At 44.4% G+C, this 19973-nt stretch overlaps 1 protein-coding gene across 1 annotated transcript in view; it reads right to left on the bottom strand.

Annotated features, from left to right (window-relative positions):
- The window catches only part of ARMH1 (armadillo like helical domain containing 1), a gene marked incomplete at its 3' end in the record, with an annotated part of 28127 nt that overhangs the window by 1977 nt on the left and 6177 nt on the right, over positions 1-19973 (bottom strand). Inside the window, exons 2-6 of the mRNA XM_081145249.1 lie at positions 15276-15503; positions 11852-11920; positions 10783-10949; positions 8778-8974; positions 7169-7253 (exon numbers count right to left, since the gene is read on the bottom strand). Coding sequence (XP_081001375.1) covers positions 7169-7253; positions 8778-8974; positions 10783-10949; positions 11852-11920; positions 15276-15481 — 724 coding nt within the window. The 5' untranslated portion in view covers positions 15482-15503. The remainder of the gene's footprint in view (positions 1-7168; positions 7254-8777; positions 8975-10782; positions 10950-11851; positions 11921-15275; positions 15504-19973) is intronic.

Genomic DNA, 19973 nt, shown 5'->3' with positions numbered 1-19973 from the left:
AGGGGTGGAGGGAGTTGACAGCGTTAGAGAAACTTTAGTCTCTGATGGACCATTCTGAGCCCCTCTTTGCCTTGGCTCTGTGCTCAGGGCAATGAGATTCGCTTTGCAGTAACACTCTGACTGCTATCCCCAGAGGGAATGAAGCTCAGAGAGGTAAAGCACTTTGCCTAAGGCACCCCAGCTAGGAAGTGGTGGAGGCAAAAGAGAGATTTGGTGAGAGGGAGGAGGCAGTTAGAATTTATTGAAGGGATTTTCTGTAGCTATTTTCCAGTTATTCATTCCTTCCAACAGTCACTCAGCCTCTAGAATGCCTGTTGTGCCAGGTGCACAGTATGGTAAGGAGGGCTATAAAAGGGGTCAGTAGGCTGTGGGAGTGTCAGGGAAGGTGGGGAGCAGTGCATATTTTTGTAAAGAGAGAGGAACCATAGAGAGGCAGAGCTAGAATGGGGCAGGCTGAGATGGTAATGGGACAGTACACCGTGGCATACCCTCAGGAAGTGTTACTCTAAACACACGCGCTTGCTGCATGGTGACAGGACTTAGAAAGGTGCTGTCCCCAGCACAGGAGCCAAGTGGAGCCTATCTCTCCATTTACTCCTGGGGAGACTGGGCTTAGGAACAGTTCTTGTCTCCCTAACTAGCTCATTTGCATACCAGAATGCAATGTAGACACAGAACTATTGTATTTACCCAGTAAGAACATATTTGGGATAATTCTCTACAATGGGAGAAAACCTACCAGTTGCTCTAATTTGGTTCTAATTGTTTTTTGTTTTGTTTTAATCATCACCCAAGGATATGCTTTTATGGGTTTTTTGGAGGGAGAGGAAGGGAGAGAGAGAAAACATCGATTGGTTGCCTCTCATAACCAGAACCTAGGTATATGCCTTGACCGGGAATCCGACCCACAACTTTTTGGTGTACTGGACTACGTTCCAACCAACTGAGCCACCCAGCCAGGGCTAACTTGGTTCTAATTTGGAATCACAGAGCCAGCAACATTATGGAGGGAAAGGGACCAGCACACCAAGCCTTCCTGGCTACCCCCAAACACTCTCCTACCTGCACAGAAATGCAGCCTGGGGTGCCTTTGGGTGCTTGGCACCCACTTCCTGCACTGGCTGGAGCCTGAAACCCCCAAGTCTTTCTCACTTGTTCTCTTACTGTTCGGTTATGAAACCTTTTCTTCCTTGCTCTTGAATTAGTGCAGCTTGGTTTTTGGATCTGAGTGGTTGGCTCCTCCTAATGCTCAACACACTGGGCCTTGTCAGCTGCAGCACGTCTCTCAGTAATAGTTGGGCTCTTCAGGCACAAGCTGGTAGCACCTTAGTGCGAGGACACGGTGGGAAAAATGCCCACCTGTGCCTCACAGAGCTCTTCCTGAAGCAAGAAGTGACTCAGTGAACATTCAGGGTAGAAATGAAGAAATGAAGATATTTTATGACATTTCCCTGACTACAAATGGCATTCTCTGCCTACGTAGGACCAAGTACTCCAGGCGACAAATGTCTGGTTCTGCCTATTCAGTTTACACTGAATGCTTGATCCTTTATTGATTATGTATCTGCAACACTTGGAGCTTCTCAGAAAAGTGAAGATTTGTGCACTGAATCGTTTTTGATTGTTTTAAAATTCACATCTGTCGCCTGGCTGGGCGTGGCTCAACAGTTGAGCATCGACCTATGATCTAGGAGATAGAGGTTCAATTCCCAGTCAGGGCACATGCCCAGGTTGTAGGCTCGATCCCCAGTTGGGGGCTTGCAGGAGGCAGAGCTAGCTGATCAATGATGACTCTCTCATCATTGATGTTTCTTTCTTTTTTTTTTTTTTTTTTAAACATATATTTATTGATTTCAGAGAGAGGAAAGGAGGGGGAGAGAGAGAAAGATAGAAACATCAGTGATGAGAGAGTCACTGATCAGCTGCCTAGCCTGCAACCTGGGCATGTGCCCTGACCGGGAATCGAACCCCGATCTCCTGGATCCTAGGTCGATGCTCAACCGCTGAGCCACGCCTGGCCAGGCTGATGTTTCTATCCCCCCCTCCCTGCCTCTCTCTGAAATCAATAAAGATATATTTAAAATAAAAAAATAAAATTCACAGCTGTCACTTTTTACATCCAAAGTGAAAGTGCTTGTCCCTGCCCAAAGGTCTCCACAAGAACCACACAGCCAGTTACAACTCTTTACACTGCTAGTTACTAAGCATAGCAGACTCATTCGGAAAGCCCGGGACAACCAGAGACTACCATCTTTGGCAGCTCTGCCTGAAGCCTGCAGTGCTGATGACACCTCTGTCCTGCACTGAAGCAGTCACTGATTTATTCATTGATGCATTCATTTATCTAACAAATACTTATTGAGCATCTTCTCCATGTCAGACCCCTGTGCTAGGGCAATGAGGATGACTAAGATATAATCCCTGCCCTCAGGGATGACACATCTAATGGATATCAGTAAGGAAACTGGCATTTATGATGTCATGTTAAAAGAGCCATGGGGCACAAAGGAAGCCAGGCTGACGTGAGGGTGTGTTGAGGGGGTGGGGGACAGAGAATCAGAAGGCTTCCTTGGAGAAGATAACATATGAGCTGACAAAGTCATAGGGAGGAGGGAGGGATGCAGATGAAGAATGTGGCAAGTGCCATGTTGGAAAGTTCATGACACCCTTGTGACCAGGCAAGCAGAGAGGTCTGGCTGGGACACCGGGTGTTGTGAGAGCTAAGCCTGTGGTAGGCCAGCCCCCGCTTCTGAGGGTTTTGCATGTGCCAACAACCCTGTAGCATAGGTGTTTTCTCATCTTTAATTTCAGAGAAAACTAAGATTCAAAAAAGTTGAGTAGCTTGGCCAGTTGATAAGTAGTAGAATGACTGTCAGATTCTGCAGTTCATATCCTTCACCGCTAAGCTCTGGTGGAGAACCAGGAAAATAGGCTGTGTGTGGGCACCATACTGGAGAGACGGAGTTTGGTTTAGAGGTGAGAAATACAAAGACCTGAATTAGAGAAGGAGACAGAATGGAGAAGAGGGGACATCTTTGAATGCTATTTTTTTTAAAAAAATATATCTTTATTGATTTCAGAGAGAGGAAAGGAGAGGGAGAGAGAGCTAGAAACATCAATGATGAGAGAGTCACTGATCAGCTGCCTAGCCTGCAACCTGGGCATGTGCCCTGACCGGGAATCGAACCCCCATCTCCTGGATCCTAGGTCGATGCTCAACTGCTGAGCAATGCCCGGCCGGGCTTGAATGCTATTAAGGAGGTAGAGTTGACTACCTTGTTGGAAGTTGGCTGAAGATGGGAAGCAGGAAGAACTGATGATTGCCCACATTTCTGGGCCACTGGGTGTTTTTCACTGAGGTTGGGACCTTGGAAAATGAAAGGTTTGGAGCTGGAATATCAGGAGTCCAATTCTGAACGTGGTTAGTGACATCCAAGGGGAGATGTTCAGAAGGCAAATGGAAGTAAGGGTCTGGAGCTCAGGAGAGGTCTGAGCTGCAGAAAGGTCACTCAACCACTCTGCCCGTCATCCATAAAATGGGAATAATGATAGTGCCAATCTCATCAGCTTGTTTTGAGGGTTAAGTGAGTAAAGACCTAGAGCAATACTTAGCATACAGTAAATACTCTATAAATGTTATCCATTATTATTTCTATTATAATAGATGGTAGTTAAAACCATGGGAGTGCATTAGGGACCAAAGAAAGAAAAGAAAGAGAAGAGGACATGGGGTTGAACCCTGAGAGGAAAAGAAGGGGAGTGGTGGAGCAGCAGGAATGTACAAGGATCTGAGAAGTAGTTTCCAGAGAGATGGGAGGAAGCCAGGAGAGTTGGGTCTGGGGAGGAAGAGAAGAGTATTCAGGGAAGAGGGTGGATCAGGAGAATTTGAGCAGTTGAGAATTTGAGCAGTGAGGCTGAGAAGCAGCTCGGCAGGGCCCATGCTCATTCACCTGACAAATATAAATTGAGCAGGTATCAGCTACAATGCCAGTGCTGATGGAAACAGCAGAAAACAGCACTGATGCAAGGAGTGGGACACTGACACTCAGGGCAAACTTTAGTGCAAGAGGAAAGATTCCTTCAATCCAAAGAGGAACTATAGAACCCACAGCCTGTCAGCACTGGAAAAAAGTTCGGTGAGGTGATCACCTGTCTGATAGATGAAGAAACCCAGAACAAATGACTTGTCCAGGGAATCACGGTAAAAGAAGAGACAGAGCTGCAGCAGCAGGCTTGGTATTCTTTTGGCAGAACGAGTCTTAGAAATGGGATTGCACTTGGGAATTGTGGCTGTGCCATGCAACAATTTCCAAGTCACTCAGCAGGGATGAGGTTTGTTTTACAATTCTTTGCTCCTAGAGCCTTGGAAAACCGTGTCCAGTTCTTTATCTTCACTTCCAGACAAGACTGCCACCTCCTGGCCACAGGTGAGAAGTGCGCCTCAGTGTGTGTCCATACTCAGGTTTGCTTCCTTTCCCAGCAGGGTAAGAGTGTGTTTGGAAAGTTCCGCTGTTGCAAGGAGGCATTTTCCTGACCAATTACATTCTGTTTCTTATTTCTGTATATTTCACCACCTCTTTCACCACATCCTTTTCAACGCCCAATATTGAAACATTAAAATTATATTTTGTGCACTATTTTGTTTTAAAAAGCCAGGCAACAAAGTAATTAATGTTATGCACTCTGGTGGTATATGAATTGCTATGTGTGTCTTCCACTGGTATCTGCTCTTCTGGGCAAGTCTCACACCGAATCCCACCAGCCTACTTGCTGGCACCTTTTGAACTGCTCCTGACACCAGAGTCAAGCATTGCTCTACTAGGCATGCGCAAACACAGAGGTTTTGAGGGCCAGGCAAACTGGGAAATTAGCAACAAATTTTTCCCCAAGGGCTTTCTATTAAAAAAACCCCCAGAACTCTGGATGAGTGTATAATGAAACGTAAACTTATGAATGCTAAATAAAGTGTTGTAGTTGAGGCCCCAGCCTGGTAGCTCAGCTGATTCCAGTGTTGTCCCGATAAACCAAGGTTACGGGATGCCTGTCTCTGTCTCTCTGTCTCTCTTTCTCAAATCAATAAAGTGTTGCAGTTGAAGTGCTCATATAATTCTGGGGGGGCTGTTGCATTGGTGGCTCAGTGGTAGAATTCTCATATAATTTTAGGGAAATATCACATCCTTAGAAAATATTCAGCAGATTTAAAAAAATATATATATCTTTATTGATTTCAGAGAGAGGAAGGGAGAGGGAGAGAGAGAGAGAGATAGAAACATTCCACTTTCTCTGTAGCCTTCTCAGGGAAGGATGTCACCTCCACATCCACCACATGCAAAGCATGGGAGGGAGAGTGCACTCTCCTCTTTCCAAACCATTCACTTTTCTCCTCAGTATAAACAAGCACAAAACTCCAGTACTTGGCATAGTACTTGGCACATCACAGATGTTCAATCAATATTTGTTCTCAAAAAACAAACCAACCATGCCCTGGCTGGTGTTGCTCAGTGGTTGGAGCATCCCATACACCAAAGGGTTGCAGATTTGATTCCTGGTCAAGGGCACGTACATAGGTTGAGGGTTCAATCCCGGGCCCGGGTTGGGGCGCATGCGGGAGGCAACCAATTAATGTGTCTCTCTCACATCAATGTTTCTCTCTCTCCCTCCCTCCCTCCCTTCCACTCTCTTTAAAATCAATGGAAAAAATATTCTCCAGTAAGGATTAACAACAAAACAAAACAAAAAAAATACAAACCAACCCTGACCTTCTGAGGTTAGCCCAGTCAGCTATAACACCCACTCTTCTTAGCCACAGGCTTTTCTGTCCTGACTGTTACCATCATCCTGGAGGTAAGGGCAAAGCTTCATCTTGGTCTTGCAATTTGACATTCTCAAGAAAAATTCATGTCTGATCCTCTCCACACACCAGTTAGGGCCACATTTCAGACCTGTCAGCTTCCCTTACCTGCCTTTGGAGGAGTGTGAGTAGAAGCTGAATACTCCATTCTCTCCCTCAACCTCCACTCCATCGACCATGTGAAACAGTTCCCCCTAGTGGACAATCTACTGCACGTACATTCTCTATATTCCACGTTACATGAAGACTTTTTAAAAAATCCTCACCTGAGGACATTTTTTTCTTTTTAGAGAGACTGGGAGGGGGTGGAGATGGGGGGGAGAGAAACCCTGATGTGAGAGAGACACATCACTTGGTTGTCTCCTGCATGAGCCAGACCCGGGCAGGAATTGAGCCTGCAACCAAGTATGTTCCCTAGACCAAAATTGAACCTGAGACCCTTCAGTCCATGGGCCAACACTCTAACCACTAAGCCAAATCGGCTAGGGTGCCCGGCTGGCATGGCTCAGTGGTTGAGCATCGACCTATAATCCAGGAGACCTTGGTTTGATTCCTGTAAGGGCACGTGTCCAGAGTCGCAGGCTCGATGCTTGGTGGAGGGGAGTGCAGGAGACAGCAGATCAATGACTGTCTCATCATTGATGTTTCTTTTTTCTTTTTTTTAAAAATGTATCTTTATTGATTTCAGAGAGAGGAAAGGTGAGGGAGAGAGAGATAGAAACATCAATGAGGAGAGAGTCATTGATCAAGCCCGCAACCGGGCATGTGCCCTGAGCGGGCATGTGCCCTGACCGGGAGTCGAACCCCGATTGCCCGGATCCCAGGTCAATGCTTAACCACTGAGCCACGCCCAGCCGGGCTCATTGATGTTTCTATCTCTCTCTCTCCCTCTCCCTTCCTCTCTCTGAAATCAATAAAGATATATTTAAAAAAATTAAGTGGCTGGCACATAGGGGTACTCAAGAAATGAAAACTTACTAATACTACCATTATCAGATTTAGTTTCTTAGAAGAAGGACAGTCCTCAGGGTGATTTCTGTTTAGAGGGGAAGGACCACCTAAGACTGGGAACCAGAGCTAGCTCCAGACCCAGGCAGATTCTAAACAACTATTAAAGCATCATGTGGTTGGTTTGAAGTACAGGATGTTGACCATCATTTTCTGAATAACTTGCCCATCAATATGGAATCAGCATCTTCCACCTGCCAAGGCTACCCAGGGCACTGCACAATGCTCTTTGTGAATAGGAGAGAACTTTTAAGAGTGGATGTGCCGAGCGCTCACTGCGATGTGGAGCAGACCTGCCCCCTCCCCTACCTTCATACTGGACTTCCAGGTGCATTGTACGCAGCACATTCAGCACGCAGTCCACAATGCTGGGGTGTGTGGTTTCAATGATCGACTGGCAAGACAAAAAGGACAAGGTGGTTACTTTTGACATGGTGTCCATCTGGCAGGAATGAAAAGCAGCCTTCCAAATAGCTAGACAGCCTGGCTGAACGGGGAGAGTGTCCTGAGCTCATCTCTCAAATGTGGTGGTGTTCCTTCTCTCTCGCTCTCTTTTTGTTAATCCTTACCCAGGGACATGCTTATTGATTTTAGAGAGAGGAGAAGGGGGAAGGAGGGAGAGGTGAGAAACTTCTATAGATTGCCTCCTGTCTGTGATCTGGCTGGGGATCAAACCCAGAACCTAGGTATGTGCCCTGATGGGGAATCGAATCCACAACCTTTTTGAGTACAGGACAACGCTCCAACCAACCGAGCCACACCGGCCAGGGCTCTCTTCTTACTTTTTACATATTACCTGGTGATCTTATTTACTTTCATGGTTTCAGTTATCACTTCTCTGCTCATGAAATTCAAACTGCCATCCTCACCTCAGGTCTCTCTTTACAGCTTCAGTCTTTTATTTTCTGCTGTCCAATCTCTACTAGATGTTCTAAACAGTGATTCCTCAATTGAGCCAGGAATCAGAATTACTTGGGGAGCTTACAAAGAAAAAGCATTACTAGAGAGTTGTCAGATTCTATGGGAGGGAGGCTCAGGATTAAGTATCTTTTAAACAAGTGACCTATCTCCTGTAACCAGCTTGGCCTGCTCCTCAGATGGGCACTTGGGAGCCACTAAAGCTCATCAAGTTTATTGAGTCAAGACCTAACTCTTTCCAAATCAAATAGGTTTTTCCTACTCTCTCCGTGGCACATAACCCACCCTGCTGTCTAAGTTCAAAGCTGGGTGTCATCTTTGACTCCTTTCCTTTTATTGTCCCAAGTCCCATGCATTCTGCCTTCAAAATGTCTGTCTAACCTGGTCACCTGCATTCCCATTGCCACAGTTCAGGCCTTACCATCTCTTTGATCCCTTAATTGTCCCCTTGTTTCCAGCCCACCCTGGAGCTGTTTTGAGAGCTTCTGATAGTTCATCTGGAAACCATTCTTTGAGTAGCTAATTCGCTCCTTACTAGGCAGTGTCTTCCTATAGTCACCATGCCCCAAATCTGACTTTGCTCTCATTCCAGGGCACTGAGAGGAAGGCAAAAGCCAAGAAAAACAGGAGTTCTTCTGAGCACCGGATATCTGGTTTCTTCACTTATGCACTGTCTACAAATGCACCATGATTCCTTCCCTATCAAATTGACTACTTTAATCTTTTCCACAGTCCTTTCATCATCCTTGTGGCTTGTTTCAAACACTTATAAGTCTGCCAGCATCTTTCTGATCCTTAAGTAAACCGGACAAATTACTCTGATGGGAGATGTGAACTCTCTGCCCGGCCTTGGCCTTCCAGAAGTGACGCTGATTGAACAGCTCACGCAGTGGGAGGCTGAGCTCCATTTCTCCAGCCTGCGTGGAGTGCGACTATGGAAGGCAATTGCAAGATCAGTGTGTGTGAATCAGGACTGCAAGAGCATGCAGCCTGGGCTCACCTGGGCAGTCCTGAGGGTCTGCAAGGCCAGCTGCTGAGCTTTTGGGCATGCAGAGGGCAGCAAAGCTATTAGGCCTTTGTACACTTGATTCTGGTACTTGGGATTACCGTGGACCAAAGAATCCAACAGAACCTGCACTTCCTCCTGGGTCTCTTCTGACTTAGACTTTGCCAAAAATTCTGCTATGGATCGTACACCTGAGCAAAGAAGAGAGGAAATGCTAAATTAGAAGGGATTTATAAAAACAATCCTCACTCAAGATTACATAATATTCATCCAGGAAGACGGTGAAGGGATTAAGGAGAAGGGAAAAAAAAAAAAAAAAAAATATATATATATATAAAACACAGACACAGACAACAGTGTGATGACAGCCAGAGGGAAAGGGGGATGGAGGGGTAGGTGGAGGTGGGCAAAGAAGGGTGAAATGAGGATGGAAAGAGACTTTGCTGGGGAGATGGGCACACAATGCAGTGTGCAGGTGATGCTTTATTGAGTTGTACACTTGAAACTTATACCCTGATAAATTCAATTTAAAAAAAGATTAGCTCTGGCCAGTTTGGCTCAGTGATTAAAGCGTTGGTCCATGGACTGAAGGGTCCTAGGTTCAATTCCCGGTCAAGGGCACGTACCTCAGTTGCAGGTTCAATCCTTGGCCCCCATCAGGGCTCGTACAGGAGTCAATCAATAGATGTGTCTCTCTCATGTCCATGTTTCTCTCTCTCTCTCTCCCTTCCACTCTCTGAAAAGCAATGGAAAAAAATATCCTCCAGTGAGGATTAAAAAAAAAATTACATAACATGAAGTAATAGGATTAAGATATATTTAACCAAGTCTGCTCAATCAAAGCAAAATTGAGGCTTAGCCTCATGTTGCACCATTGTCTTGTTCACCTCTGGCTATGTGGCTGGAGGGTTTTGTTTCAGCATAGTAATCTGAGCTTATGAAAAATTTTTTTAAAATCCTCACCCGAGGATATTTTTTCCATTGATTTTAGAGAGAGTGGAAGGGAGGGGGAGAGAGAGAGAGAGAAACATTGACATGAGAGAGACATATCAATTGTTTGTCTCCTGTACGAGCCCTGATGTTGGCCGAGGATTGAACCTGCAACTGAGGTATGCGCCCTTGACCGGGAATCGAACCCAGGACCCTTCGGTCTGCAGGCCTACGCTCTAACCACTAAGCCAAACCAGTCAGGGCTCAAAATGTTTTAAAATTTAAAATGGCTCTGCAAAATGCACAAATCAAAAAAAAAAATGCACTTTTGCTTGCTATGTGTTAACTAACACATGCATAGTGCTCAGCAGTTTACAAAATGTTTTCACAGATATTATGTCATTTAATCCCAGAAACTATACTGAGAGGGAGGTGTTAGTCCCATTTTATGGATAAATACATGGAGGCTCAGAGAGTCCACTGGGGACACACAGAAAACCACGATTAAAGAGCAATGACGGAAGTGCTGTGACAAAGAGATGCACAGGGGGTGGCATCTCCTTTACACACCTTAATCAGAGCACTTGATAGATCACACTGAAAATCCTGGATTACTTACCTTTCTCACCGCACTCTACACTCTTTGAGGACAGGGACTGTTTTATTCTTCGCATTCCCAGCACCTTAGCAGATACCTAGCACTCATATTCAATGATTCTATTTCAATTTTATTTCTAGAGTTATTCATAACTCAGTTTCACAAGGGATTTCAGGCAATGGCTCAATAACTCTGTTGAATGGATGCATGAAAAAGGGTATATTTAAAATGGAAAACGTATTTCCAAAACCACAACACAAAGATTTGAGCAGATGATAAATCAGGAAAATCATAAATCTGGGTCTGCGGGTGGCAAGATGGACAGGAGCTAATTGCGTCCACTGGGCAGAGTGCTTCCAGCGAGACCAGTTCCATGACACACTTTCCTGTAGCAGCGCTGGGTGCTGCCACCACTTCATCCAGGCCCCGAGGGAGCCAGGGGAGTTCACCCTTGTCATACACGGTACCCACCATAGCTTTCGCAAATGAGCTCCTTGTACTTCCTGCCAGAGTTTGCAATAACCTGGAGTAGCTTGATGGATTCCTTCTTGTCCTCCTCTGTGATCTTCTCCAGCCCAAGTATTTCCAAGAGTGTTAGGACGCCTCCGACCTCAAGAAATTCTATAAGGTACCGGTTACTGTTCAGAGGGATAGAAGAGTAGAAACAAGACATTTGTCAAGTTCCTTGGCACTAACCTTTCTAAGGGATCTCAAGTTCCCTTCTTCACATACTTTGCCCTCCTATCCAGGAAATACTCATGGGTAAAGTGACACAATGGTTGGGAAATTCTTCCTTTTGCATTCAGCAGGAAATGCAAAACAATGAACAATTCTTGTGTCTGGTTTTCTAGCATCTGTTCTTGTAATAGCACCTCAACTGTCCCTTGGGGAATCACCTCTCCACCGCTCATGAGCCATGTGGTTTTGGTAGGGTAAGCAGGCGACAGGGTGTGTGATCCTTCTGACTGCAATAATTGGTTTGGGGCCAGGTGTGTCACCTAAGCTGTTCCACTGAGGCTCAAAATCTGAGACTTTCTTGGGAAACTTTGGGGAAGATATACTCTCTTTTTGGTGTGGTTGAGCTACAAAGATGCATGTCTGGAGCTTCTGAGGATCACAGCATGAGGCCTATGAACACAGAGAACAGGGCTGAGACACGCAGAAAAAGAGAGGGAGAGACCAAGTGCCAATGACATATTTTGAACCCCAGGATCTAGTCAGGCCTGAAATATGGATTTCTACCCTCTGGGCTTTTCGGTTAACAGAGCTAATAAATTCCCCCTTTTCTTGGTCCAGCATGAGTTGATTTTCTGTATTTCACAACTAAGAGGGTGCTGACTAGTAAAGGGTCAATGGAGAACATGGGATGGAGGAGCAACTAGAACAGGACCACAGCTCACACTACCTCTGGGCCTATCCTGGGGGCTACCAGGTACCCAAGGATAACTAGAAGCTCTGGTTCCATGTGGCGCAAATGCCAAGGACACCATGCGCCTAATATGCTACTGAGAACCCAGAATCTCTCCAGAACAGAACTCACCTGTTTACAGCTGATAAGAAGATGCCAATGGACCTTAAAAGCTTCTCCAGGCAAGAGCCAGTCATATAGCTGTATGACAAGTTAAAGAGTGAATTTCAGGGTAGTTTTCCACATAGAAACCAGATCCTGTGTCTGATCACTGGCACCACCAGTGACCCGGATGATCAACAGCTGAATTGAGCCCTTTATCTGAGAAGGGCCACTAGGTTGAAGGAGGAGGAGCAGCACACATGGGGTAGGGGGGTGGGGGTGCTGGCAGGCATGTTCATGGTTTTCCAGGAAGCTCTTCTGGGATAGTTCAGCCACCTTGGCTCTGACTGGCTCTCTAGAGAGCAAGGAGGCTCTGATGAATAAAGGGTGTGTGGAGAAAGCCGGTGGTCAATTTTCCAAGCCTCTCTCTGCCATGACCATTGCACCCTCGGGTCTCAGCATAGTTCATTACTTTGTGCCTCATTCTTAGACTTCCCTAAAAATAATCAGCTTCATCATTAATTCCCAATTTTGTACTTGCTCAGAGCTTTACACTGGAGGTCACTATCTTTATGAAGAATTGCATGTCTTCTTAATAAGAACAACAGGAGATAGTGGAAAAATTAAACTCTGATTTAAAACAACCTCAGTATTTAATGTTATTTTTAATGTGAGCCTTTGCAAAAAGCTTCATTGTAATAAAGCACCCAGAGCACGCATCAGCTCAGATACAAGGTATGAAATCAAACCACAACAGAAGAGGAACCAGTCAACAATTACTAGGCTCATAACACATCACAGGCTCTTAGAACACTTAAGAAATTAGCTGAAATTATTGCAGCTCATGGAGGATGACTGAGAGCTTCCAAGACGGATAAAGGCTAATGTAATGGGTTGGAGGTAATGCTGCTTTGTTGGGGGGGAGGGTGTGTGAGGCAAATTATCTCTGCTGCACCCTGGTTCCCAAGATGCCAATAGAAGTAGAGACAGATTGGCTCATTAGGAAAGGCTCTTTACTGCGAAAACAGTGTTTGCTCTGAAGCCAGGCTCCTCTGCCTGTTGCCGCTACAGCTGGGGGCCTGGCTATCAGCCCACATGGTAGTCTCTCTATTCCTACCTGTCCTCCTCCCTCTGTTCCCCTAAACCCCAGCCCCCACTCCTGCCCCAGTGCATTTCCCTTCCCTCTTTCCTTCAATTACCAGCTAGGCTGACCAACTTTCATCACCTCCTTTTTCCTCTGTCCCAGGCAAGTCCTATGTTCATAGCCACTCACTTATAGATATTCTTGGTTCATTATTTCAGCAATTAGTTTCAGAAGTCTGCCACAATATCAGCAGCAGCTAACAAGTGCAAAGCATTTATTGTGTGCCAGGCACTGTGCTAACTACTTCACTTGCATTGGGCTCATCACACCCTGCAGTGGGTGCTATTAGTATTTCCATTCACTCATGAGGAAACACCTCAGACAGGCTAATGACCTGTTCCACGGTCCCAATGTTAACTGATGGAACCAGGATATGAACCTAGGCAGTCTAACTCAGAGTCTGAGTTCTTATAGTCAGGTCTTCCTGCCTGTAGACAGGTGGAGGGAGTGGGGCTATTCAAGCAGATTATCTCCTTATATGGTGCTGGAGGTGGAACTGAGGGTCTGCACTGTCCACTGGGTGGGAGACACTGAAGTACAGTGGATGGCATGTGGGCTTTGGGCCAGACAGACCTGTCAAACCTTATCTCTGCCATTTACTAGTAAATTACTCAACCTTTTAAAGACTCACCTTTCTTATCTATAAAATGGGATAATACCAATTACTTATTAGGCTTGGTGTTAGGCTCAAATGAAATATTTGTACAGTACATAACTCAGCACCTAGAAAAAGACTCAATAAGTGATAACTAATAATTTTGTCATTATAATATACAAATCCTTAGTTTCACTCATATATTCTGGAAGTTCAAGGTCAAAAAAGGGGTTTGAGGCTTATGTGGGATTATGTGTTAGTTATTTGTGTAAAACATAATGATACTATATTGATTTGTTTTCCTTCAAAATCTATGTCACTCAGCTGGTCTATTTTCTCTGTTTTATGACAAGGTCGCAGAAAGGAAATTGTGAACAACTTCAGGTGTAAAAACTGGATATACATCTGTATATTAAAAGTGTGGTTCACTCAGTCGTTCAATAAGCACTCTGATTGGCACTTAGGATATGGAGAAGGATACCGGTAATCCATGCAATAATTAAGAAAACGGATGGGCTGAAAACAGAATTCTTGGAAACACTAACATTTAAGGGATGGGTAGGAAACATCCCAAAACAGTGGCTGAGAAACAGACATGGAAGAAGGTGGAGGAGAAAGGAGCTTAAGAAGGGGCGGTGGTCAGGCAGGGCCGGTGAGTGAAGCACTTGCTTCAGTGTAAAATTTAGAGGGGCACCAGAGAACTCAGTAATCAAATAATATTTCAATGCACTATTAGAAAAATAAAAATTAATATAAAAATCCATGATACAGAAAATATCAACATTTAAATAAAGATCTAATGTGACCCTGCACATGTATGATTCTGCCTCTCACACCCCATGCTGTGGTCAAATGGAAAACATCAAGATAAGGAGGGAAAAGAGTCTCTAGATTGGTGTCAAAGAGGTTGTTGAATGGTAACCATGGCAAGTTCTGCATAGTGGGGTAGGGGTGGGGGGACAGAAGTCAGACTGCAGTGGGTGGAGGAGAAGAGACAGGTGAGCAAGTGGAGGCAGAGACCAATAACGTTTTCTAGAAGCTTCACCATGAAGTGCAAGATCTGGGGAGAATACAGGTTTGAGACAGGGCTTTAATTAAGGTAGAAGAGACTTGAGCAGATATAAATGCTGATGAAAAAAGGTGGTAATGAGGCAAAGATGGAAACTACAGGAGAGAAAGAATGAAATCTCTAAGGGGATGGGAGGGGATTCAAGTGCAATACCAATAGAGCGTTAGCTCTAGACAGAAGGAATACTGACTTCAACTCTGATGGGCATGAAAGAGGTTAGGAGTGAGAATGAGGATATGTTTACAGGTTGGGAAGACAGGAAGTTGAGGGAGTCTTTGACTGTAGGGATGATTTAAAAAAAAATCTTTATTGATTTTGGAGAGAGGAAAGGAGAGGGAGAGAGATAGAGAACCATCAATGATAAGAGAGTCATTGACTGGCTGCCTCTTGCATGCCCCCCACTGGGGATTGAGTCCGCAACTTGGGCATGTGCCCTGACCAGGAACTGAACCTCGATCTCCTGGATCATAGGCCGATGCTCAACTGCTGAGCCATGGCTGGCCAGGCTAGGAATGATATTTTGACCACCGGATGTCCTGGTCTAAAATCTTAGAATGGAGAGAAGAGCTCCCTCAGTAATTTCTCCTCTCCTTTTTTCTTTTGAAGATGGCCTATTTTTTTTTCTTTTCTGTTCGGGAAAGGATACGTGAGTCTAAGACAGGTGGTCAAGCGTACTAGGAACAAGCTGGCTCCCTGGGAAAACTCCTGCTCCAGTTCGGGGGCAGTCTTGCCTTGGTTGGCTTCAATGAAAGTGTTGAGGATGTGATTCCTTGCGACTTTTCCAGCATTGTCCCAGTCCTGTAAAAAACTCAAGAGCCGGCTAATTGCTGCCTGCTCCTTTATAGAAGTCATGATCAGTCAGTCCTGAAGTTGGCTAAAGAGGGAAGGAAACAGACAGGTTACCAAAGTGCTTAGAACCATGCAAGTCCTATAGGCTGCTCTATAGGTTTTGCTTTTCAGGCAATCACCTGGAAGCAGGTGAGCCTTTGTCACCCACACAGATATAGTGACATTCAAAATACACCTCTACAACTGGTCACCTGCTACTCGAACAGGGAAGACCTAGTTGTATTGTAATGAAATGAAGAATATCAAGGTAGTAAATGCCTGCCTCAACTTTAAGGGCTAAAATTTTAGCTTTTTGGTGTCTCTGCCAGTGCCACAGGCTCCAGCTGAGATGAAGGTGCTCGCTAACAACATGGGCCTCTCTCATCTCTAACTTCACATAGGGTCAGAGATGTGCGGACTTTCGAGACCTGTTCCCCTCTTATGCCAATCAATCAGTTAAGGTACTCCTTAACCTTGTACCTTGGGCTTTTATACTAACTCTCTTAACAACAACTTAAAAGAAAAATCCTCACCCAGCCGGGCGTAGTTCAGTGGTTGAGCATCGACCTAGGATCCAGGAGATCATGGTTCAATTCCTGGTCAAGGCACACGCCTGGGTTGTGGGCTCAATTTCCAGTCAGGGGTGTGCAGGAGGCAGCCAATCAATGATGACTCTCTCATCGTTGATGTTTCTATCTTTCTCTCTCCCTCTCCTTTCTGAAACCAATAGATATATTTAAAAAAATCCTCACCTGAGGATGTTTTTATTTTAACTTAATTTCCAAAACATCCTCATCCAAGGACATGCTTAGAGAGGAAGGGAGAGAGAGGAACATCAATTGGTTGCCTTCTGTATGTGCCCTGACCAGGAATCGAACCCACCACCTTTCCAACCAACTGAGCCACCCGGCCAGTCTTGAAAACAACTTTTAAAAAAAGTTAGTGGGAAGAAAAAGTTCCCATTCCATAGTTGGATTAATGGGCTGTGGTTTGTAGGAGCCTGTGTCCTTGGGAGAATGTTTTCAGTGGGGGGAGGGAAGGTTTAAAATAAACCCGTTTTCCAAAAATAGTTGTGATTGAAAGTGTTATTATCCATAACAAATGTTAGTGCTGATGGGAGAGAGGCATGTGTGATTCTTTTGTCTAACAGACAAGTGAAAGTCATATTTCACATTACCATGGGGTTTTCTGTGATTTACAGAATATTTGTGAAACATTACTTGCAGTGGCCATGATTGATATGGAGAGAACAGCTTGTGTGTAGGGGAGATGTGTATTTCACGAAGACGGTTCAACATGAAATTTACAGTCTCATAAAGTGCTTCTACATCTTTGCCAGAGATCTAGTTAAAAGGACTTTACAGTCTGAAACATCCTAAAATTGATTCTAAATTAACGTTTCCTCACATGTATTTGAGATATTGATGGGGCCCAGCTATCAGAATTTTATTAGGAAGCAATAACCTGAAGCATGCTGAGACAGACAGACATACACACCAACCTCCTTACTCCCCAGAGGACACGGGATATGTGTTCCCAGGAAGGGTGTCACGTAGCCTCTGGGACAGAGTCAACCACGAAATCCTGTCAGCCTAAACAGCCAGATGAATAGCTGTGGATCATCTAAACACAAAAATGACCGAAACCCTTCATGGGATCATTCATCAATCACTGTGAATAACATCACAACCCTATGCCTGAGAATAACTTTGAAGAGTCCGTGGCCATCTTCAACAGCCAAACTGGCCTCAAGAAAGTGGGGATAAGTGGTTGTTCTGGACCCCAGGGAGGAGGGGTTGAAACACCACCATTAGCTTAATCAGGCAGGAAAGCACCCGGTGCCCATACCCTGCTGTGGATGGACCCATTCTAGGGTCAAAACTCAAAGTGCTATTGGAGATGTACCCAGCAATTCTAGGACACCAAGGGCAGGAAACTTTCAGCTAGACATTCCAGATTGTGGCCACCTGAGGTTCCCTTGGATCTCAGATTCCATTTTCTTTTTTTTTAAATAGAAAAGAAAACCAACAAATGGCAGCATTGAAGGTGACAGTAATATAGCTCTAAATCAGTGAATATGTGGTGAAGACGCATTACATGGCATCGTGCAAGGTGCTGTGGGAGATGCTGAGATGAAGACGGCGGTGCCATGGCCCCCGAGGAACTCCAGATCTTGTGTAGAGTGAAGAACATCAGATCTGACATCAGACCAGGTTAAAGGTCCAGCTCCCCACTTGTTATTGTAAAACATCAATAATAACTGCCTTATCCCTTGCCATCCTCCAGTCTCACTCCAGAGGCAACCACTTTAGACTCTTCTGGCTATTTCTTCTGGTGTTTACCTCTATATTCCCAAGTAATGAGTTTATACTATTTGGTATGGGCTGAATTGTGTCCCCCTCGCTCCCTAACCCTTAGTACCTCAGAATGTGATGGTATTTGGAGATAGGGTCTTTAAAGAGGTAATAAAGTTAAAATGAGGTCATTAGGGTTGACCCTAATCCAATATAATTTGTGTCCTTATAAAAGATTAGGGCACAGACACATAAAGAAGGAAGACCATATGAAGACAATAGAAGTCAGCCATCTACAAGCCAAAGAGGCCACAGAAGAAGCCAACCCTGTAACTTGTGACCTCAAAGTGTTATCAGAGCCTCCAGAACTGTCAGACAATAAGTCTCTGTTGTTTAAGCTGCCCAGTCTGTGATACTTTGTTATGGGAGCTCTAGCAAACTAGCACATTAATACTATCAATTTTAGACAATATGAATATTCTGGCAGTTGAGGAGCTAGCTCTCTTGTACACTCTAACCCCTAATTTTATCCTCTTATCCTCACGATAGTATAGTTTCCCACAATTTATAGTTAAATCAATAGTGTTTATGTTGGCAAAGTAAATAAACATTGTGTACTCAAGCTGTAACCTATTACATTTTCTTTCTCTTATAAATTGGTTTTACCTGGAGTTAATTTTTCCCCCAATTGTTTAATTTTCTGTGTACCTAGAGCTATTTTCTTCCAAATGTTCCAAACATGTAGCAATGGTTTTTCCAAATGTTCAGCCTAACTGATCAGTTCCATCTTTTCCCTGGAGACCTCTGCCCACTGTCCTTTGCTCCTCTGGATGGTTGCTTGCTAAGCCAACCATGATGGTGCACAAATGTCCTGGGATTTCCTTTTGCCAGTTTTCTCTGTTGATCACCCTATTTCTTGGATTTACCTCCTTCTCCTCCTCCTTGGTTTATGCTTTTTGTTGAAGCACATTCTCCAGTAGCTTTCTTAGAAAGGAAAATTATTTTCGTGTGTGTCCTTGGAAGTCTAAAAATCCTTTGACCTCATTTTAGATTGGTTGGGTGTGTAATTTCACGTTAGAAATAAGCTTCCTTGGAATTGAGCCTCCCAGTATTGCTGTTGAGAAGTCTGACTTCACTGACTCCTTTACCTTTGTCTGTGGCTTGTTTTATTCACTCTTGATGCCTTTTTTTTTTTTTTTTAATCCTTACCCGAGGATATTTTTTCCATTGCTTTTCAGAGAGAGTGAAAGGGAGGGAGGGAGGGAGGGAGGGAGAGAGATCAATGTGAGACACATCGATTGGTTGCCTCCTGCATGCACCCCAACTGGGGACGGAGCCTGCAATGGAGGTACGTGCCTTGGCTGGAATCGAACCCAGGACCATTCAGTCCAGGGGCTGACGGTCTAACTACTGAGCAAAACTGGCCAGGGTATTTATTTATTTATACTTATGTATTTAAAGATATGTCTTTATTGATTTCAGACAGAGGAAGGGAGAGGGAGAGAGAGAGATAGAAACATCAGTGATGAGAGAGAGTCATTGATCAGCTGCCTCCTGCACGCCCTCCACTGGGCATTGAGCCCATAACCTGGGCCTGTGCCCTGACTTGAAATCGAACCTCCATCTCCTGGATCACAGGTTGATGCTCAACTGCTGAGCCACGCCTGGCTAGGCTATTATTTATTTTTATCTCAATTGTTCTTCAAAGCAGATTTGATGAGAATTGGGGAAAAAAATCCATTGAATACAATTTTAAAAAGAATTAAAAAGAACACTAGGAAAAGGAGAGAAATATGTCAATTTCAAGAGCCAGTTGCTGGGATAAATTCTGTATCTAAGATTCTTCTTGACTACCAAAATAAAAGAGGAAATATCATGGTGAAGGGAAGAGAGAATGATGGCAGGGAGAAGAAACTAATATTTTTTTGAGTGTTCATAAAGAACTAGTCACATACCATAATATACATTATATATATTATTTGTTTAATCCTCTAAAGACCCCAAGGAGGTAGTTATTATTATTCACAATTTTCAAGTTTAAAAAGGTTTGCTCATTTATTGAAGGCCTCACAGCCAAAAAAGTGGTGGAAATAAACTGAACTCAGATTTGTGTATAAGAGTCCAGGTTCTCTCCATTTAATCAAAAGCACTAATTCTGCTCTCCCCTATGCTCCAAAATGTCACCAATAACATCTTATTGTCAAATTCGATGGCTAGCTTGC

The sequence above is a fragment of the Miniopterus schreibersii genome (assembly GCF_964146895.1).
Source record: "Miniopterus schreibersii genome assembly, chromosome: 8".
In the NCBI taxonomy this organism is placed as follows: Eukaryota; Metazoa; Chordata; class Mammalia; order Chiroptera; family Miniopteridae; genus Miniopterus; species Miniopterus schreibersii.
The sequence above is the reverse complement of the archived record's forward strand: the minus strand, read 5'-3'. Positions and strand labels throughout refer to the sequence as shown.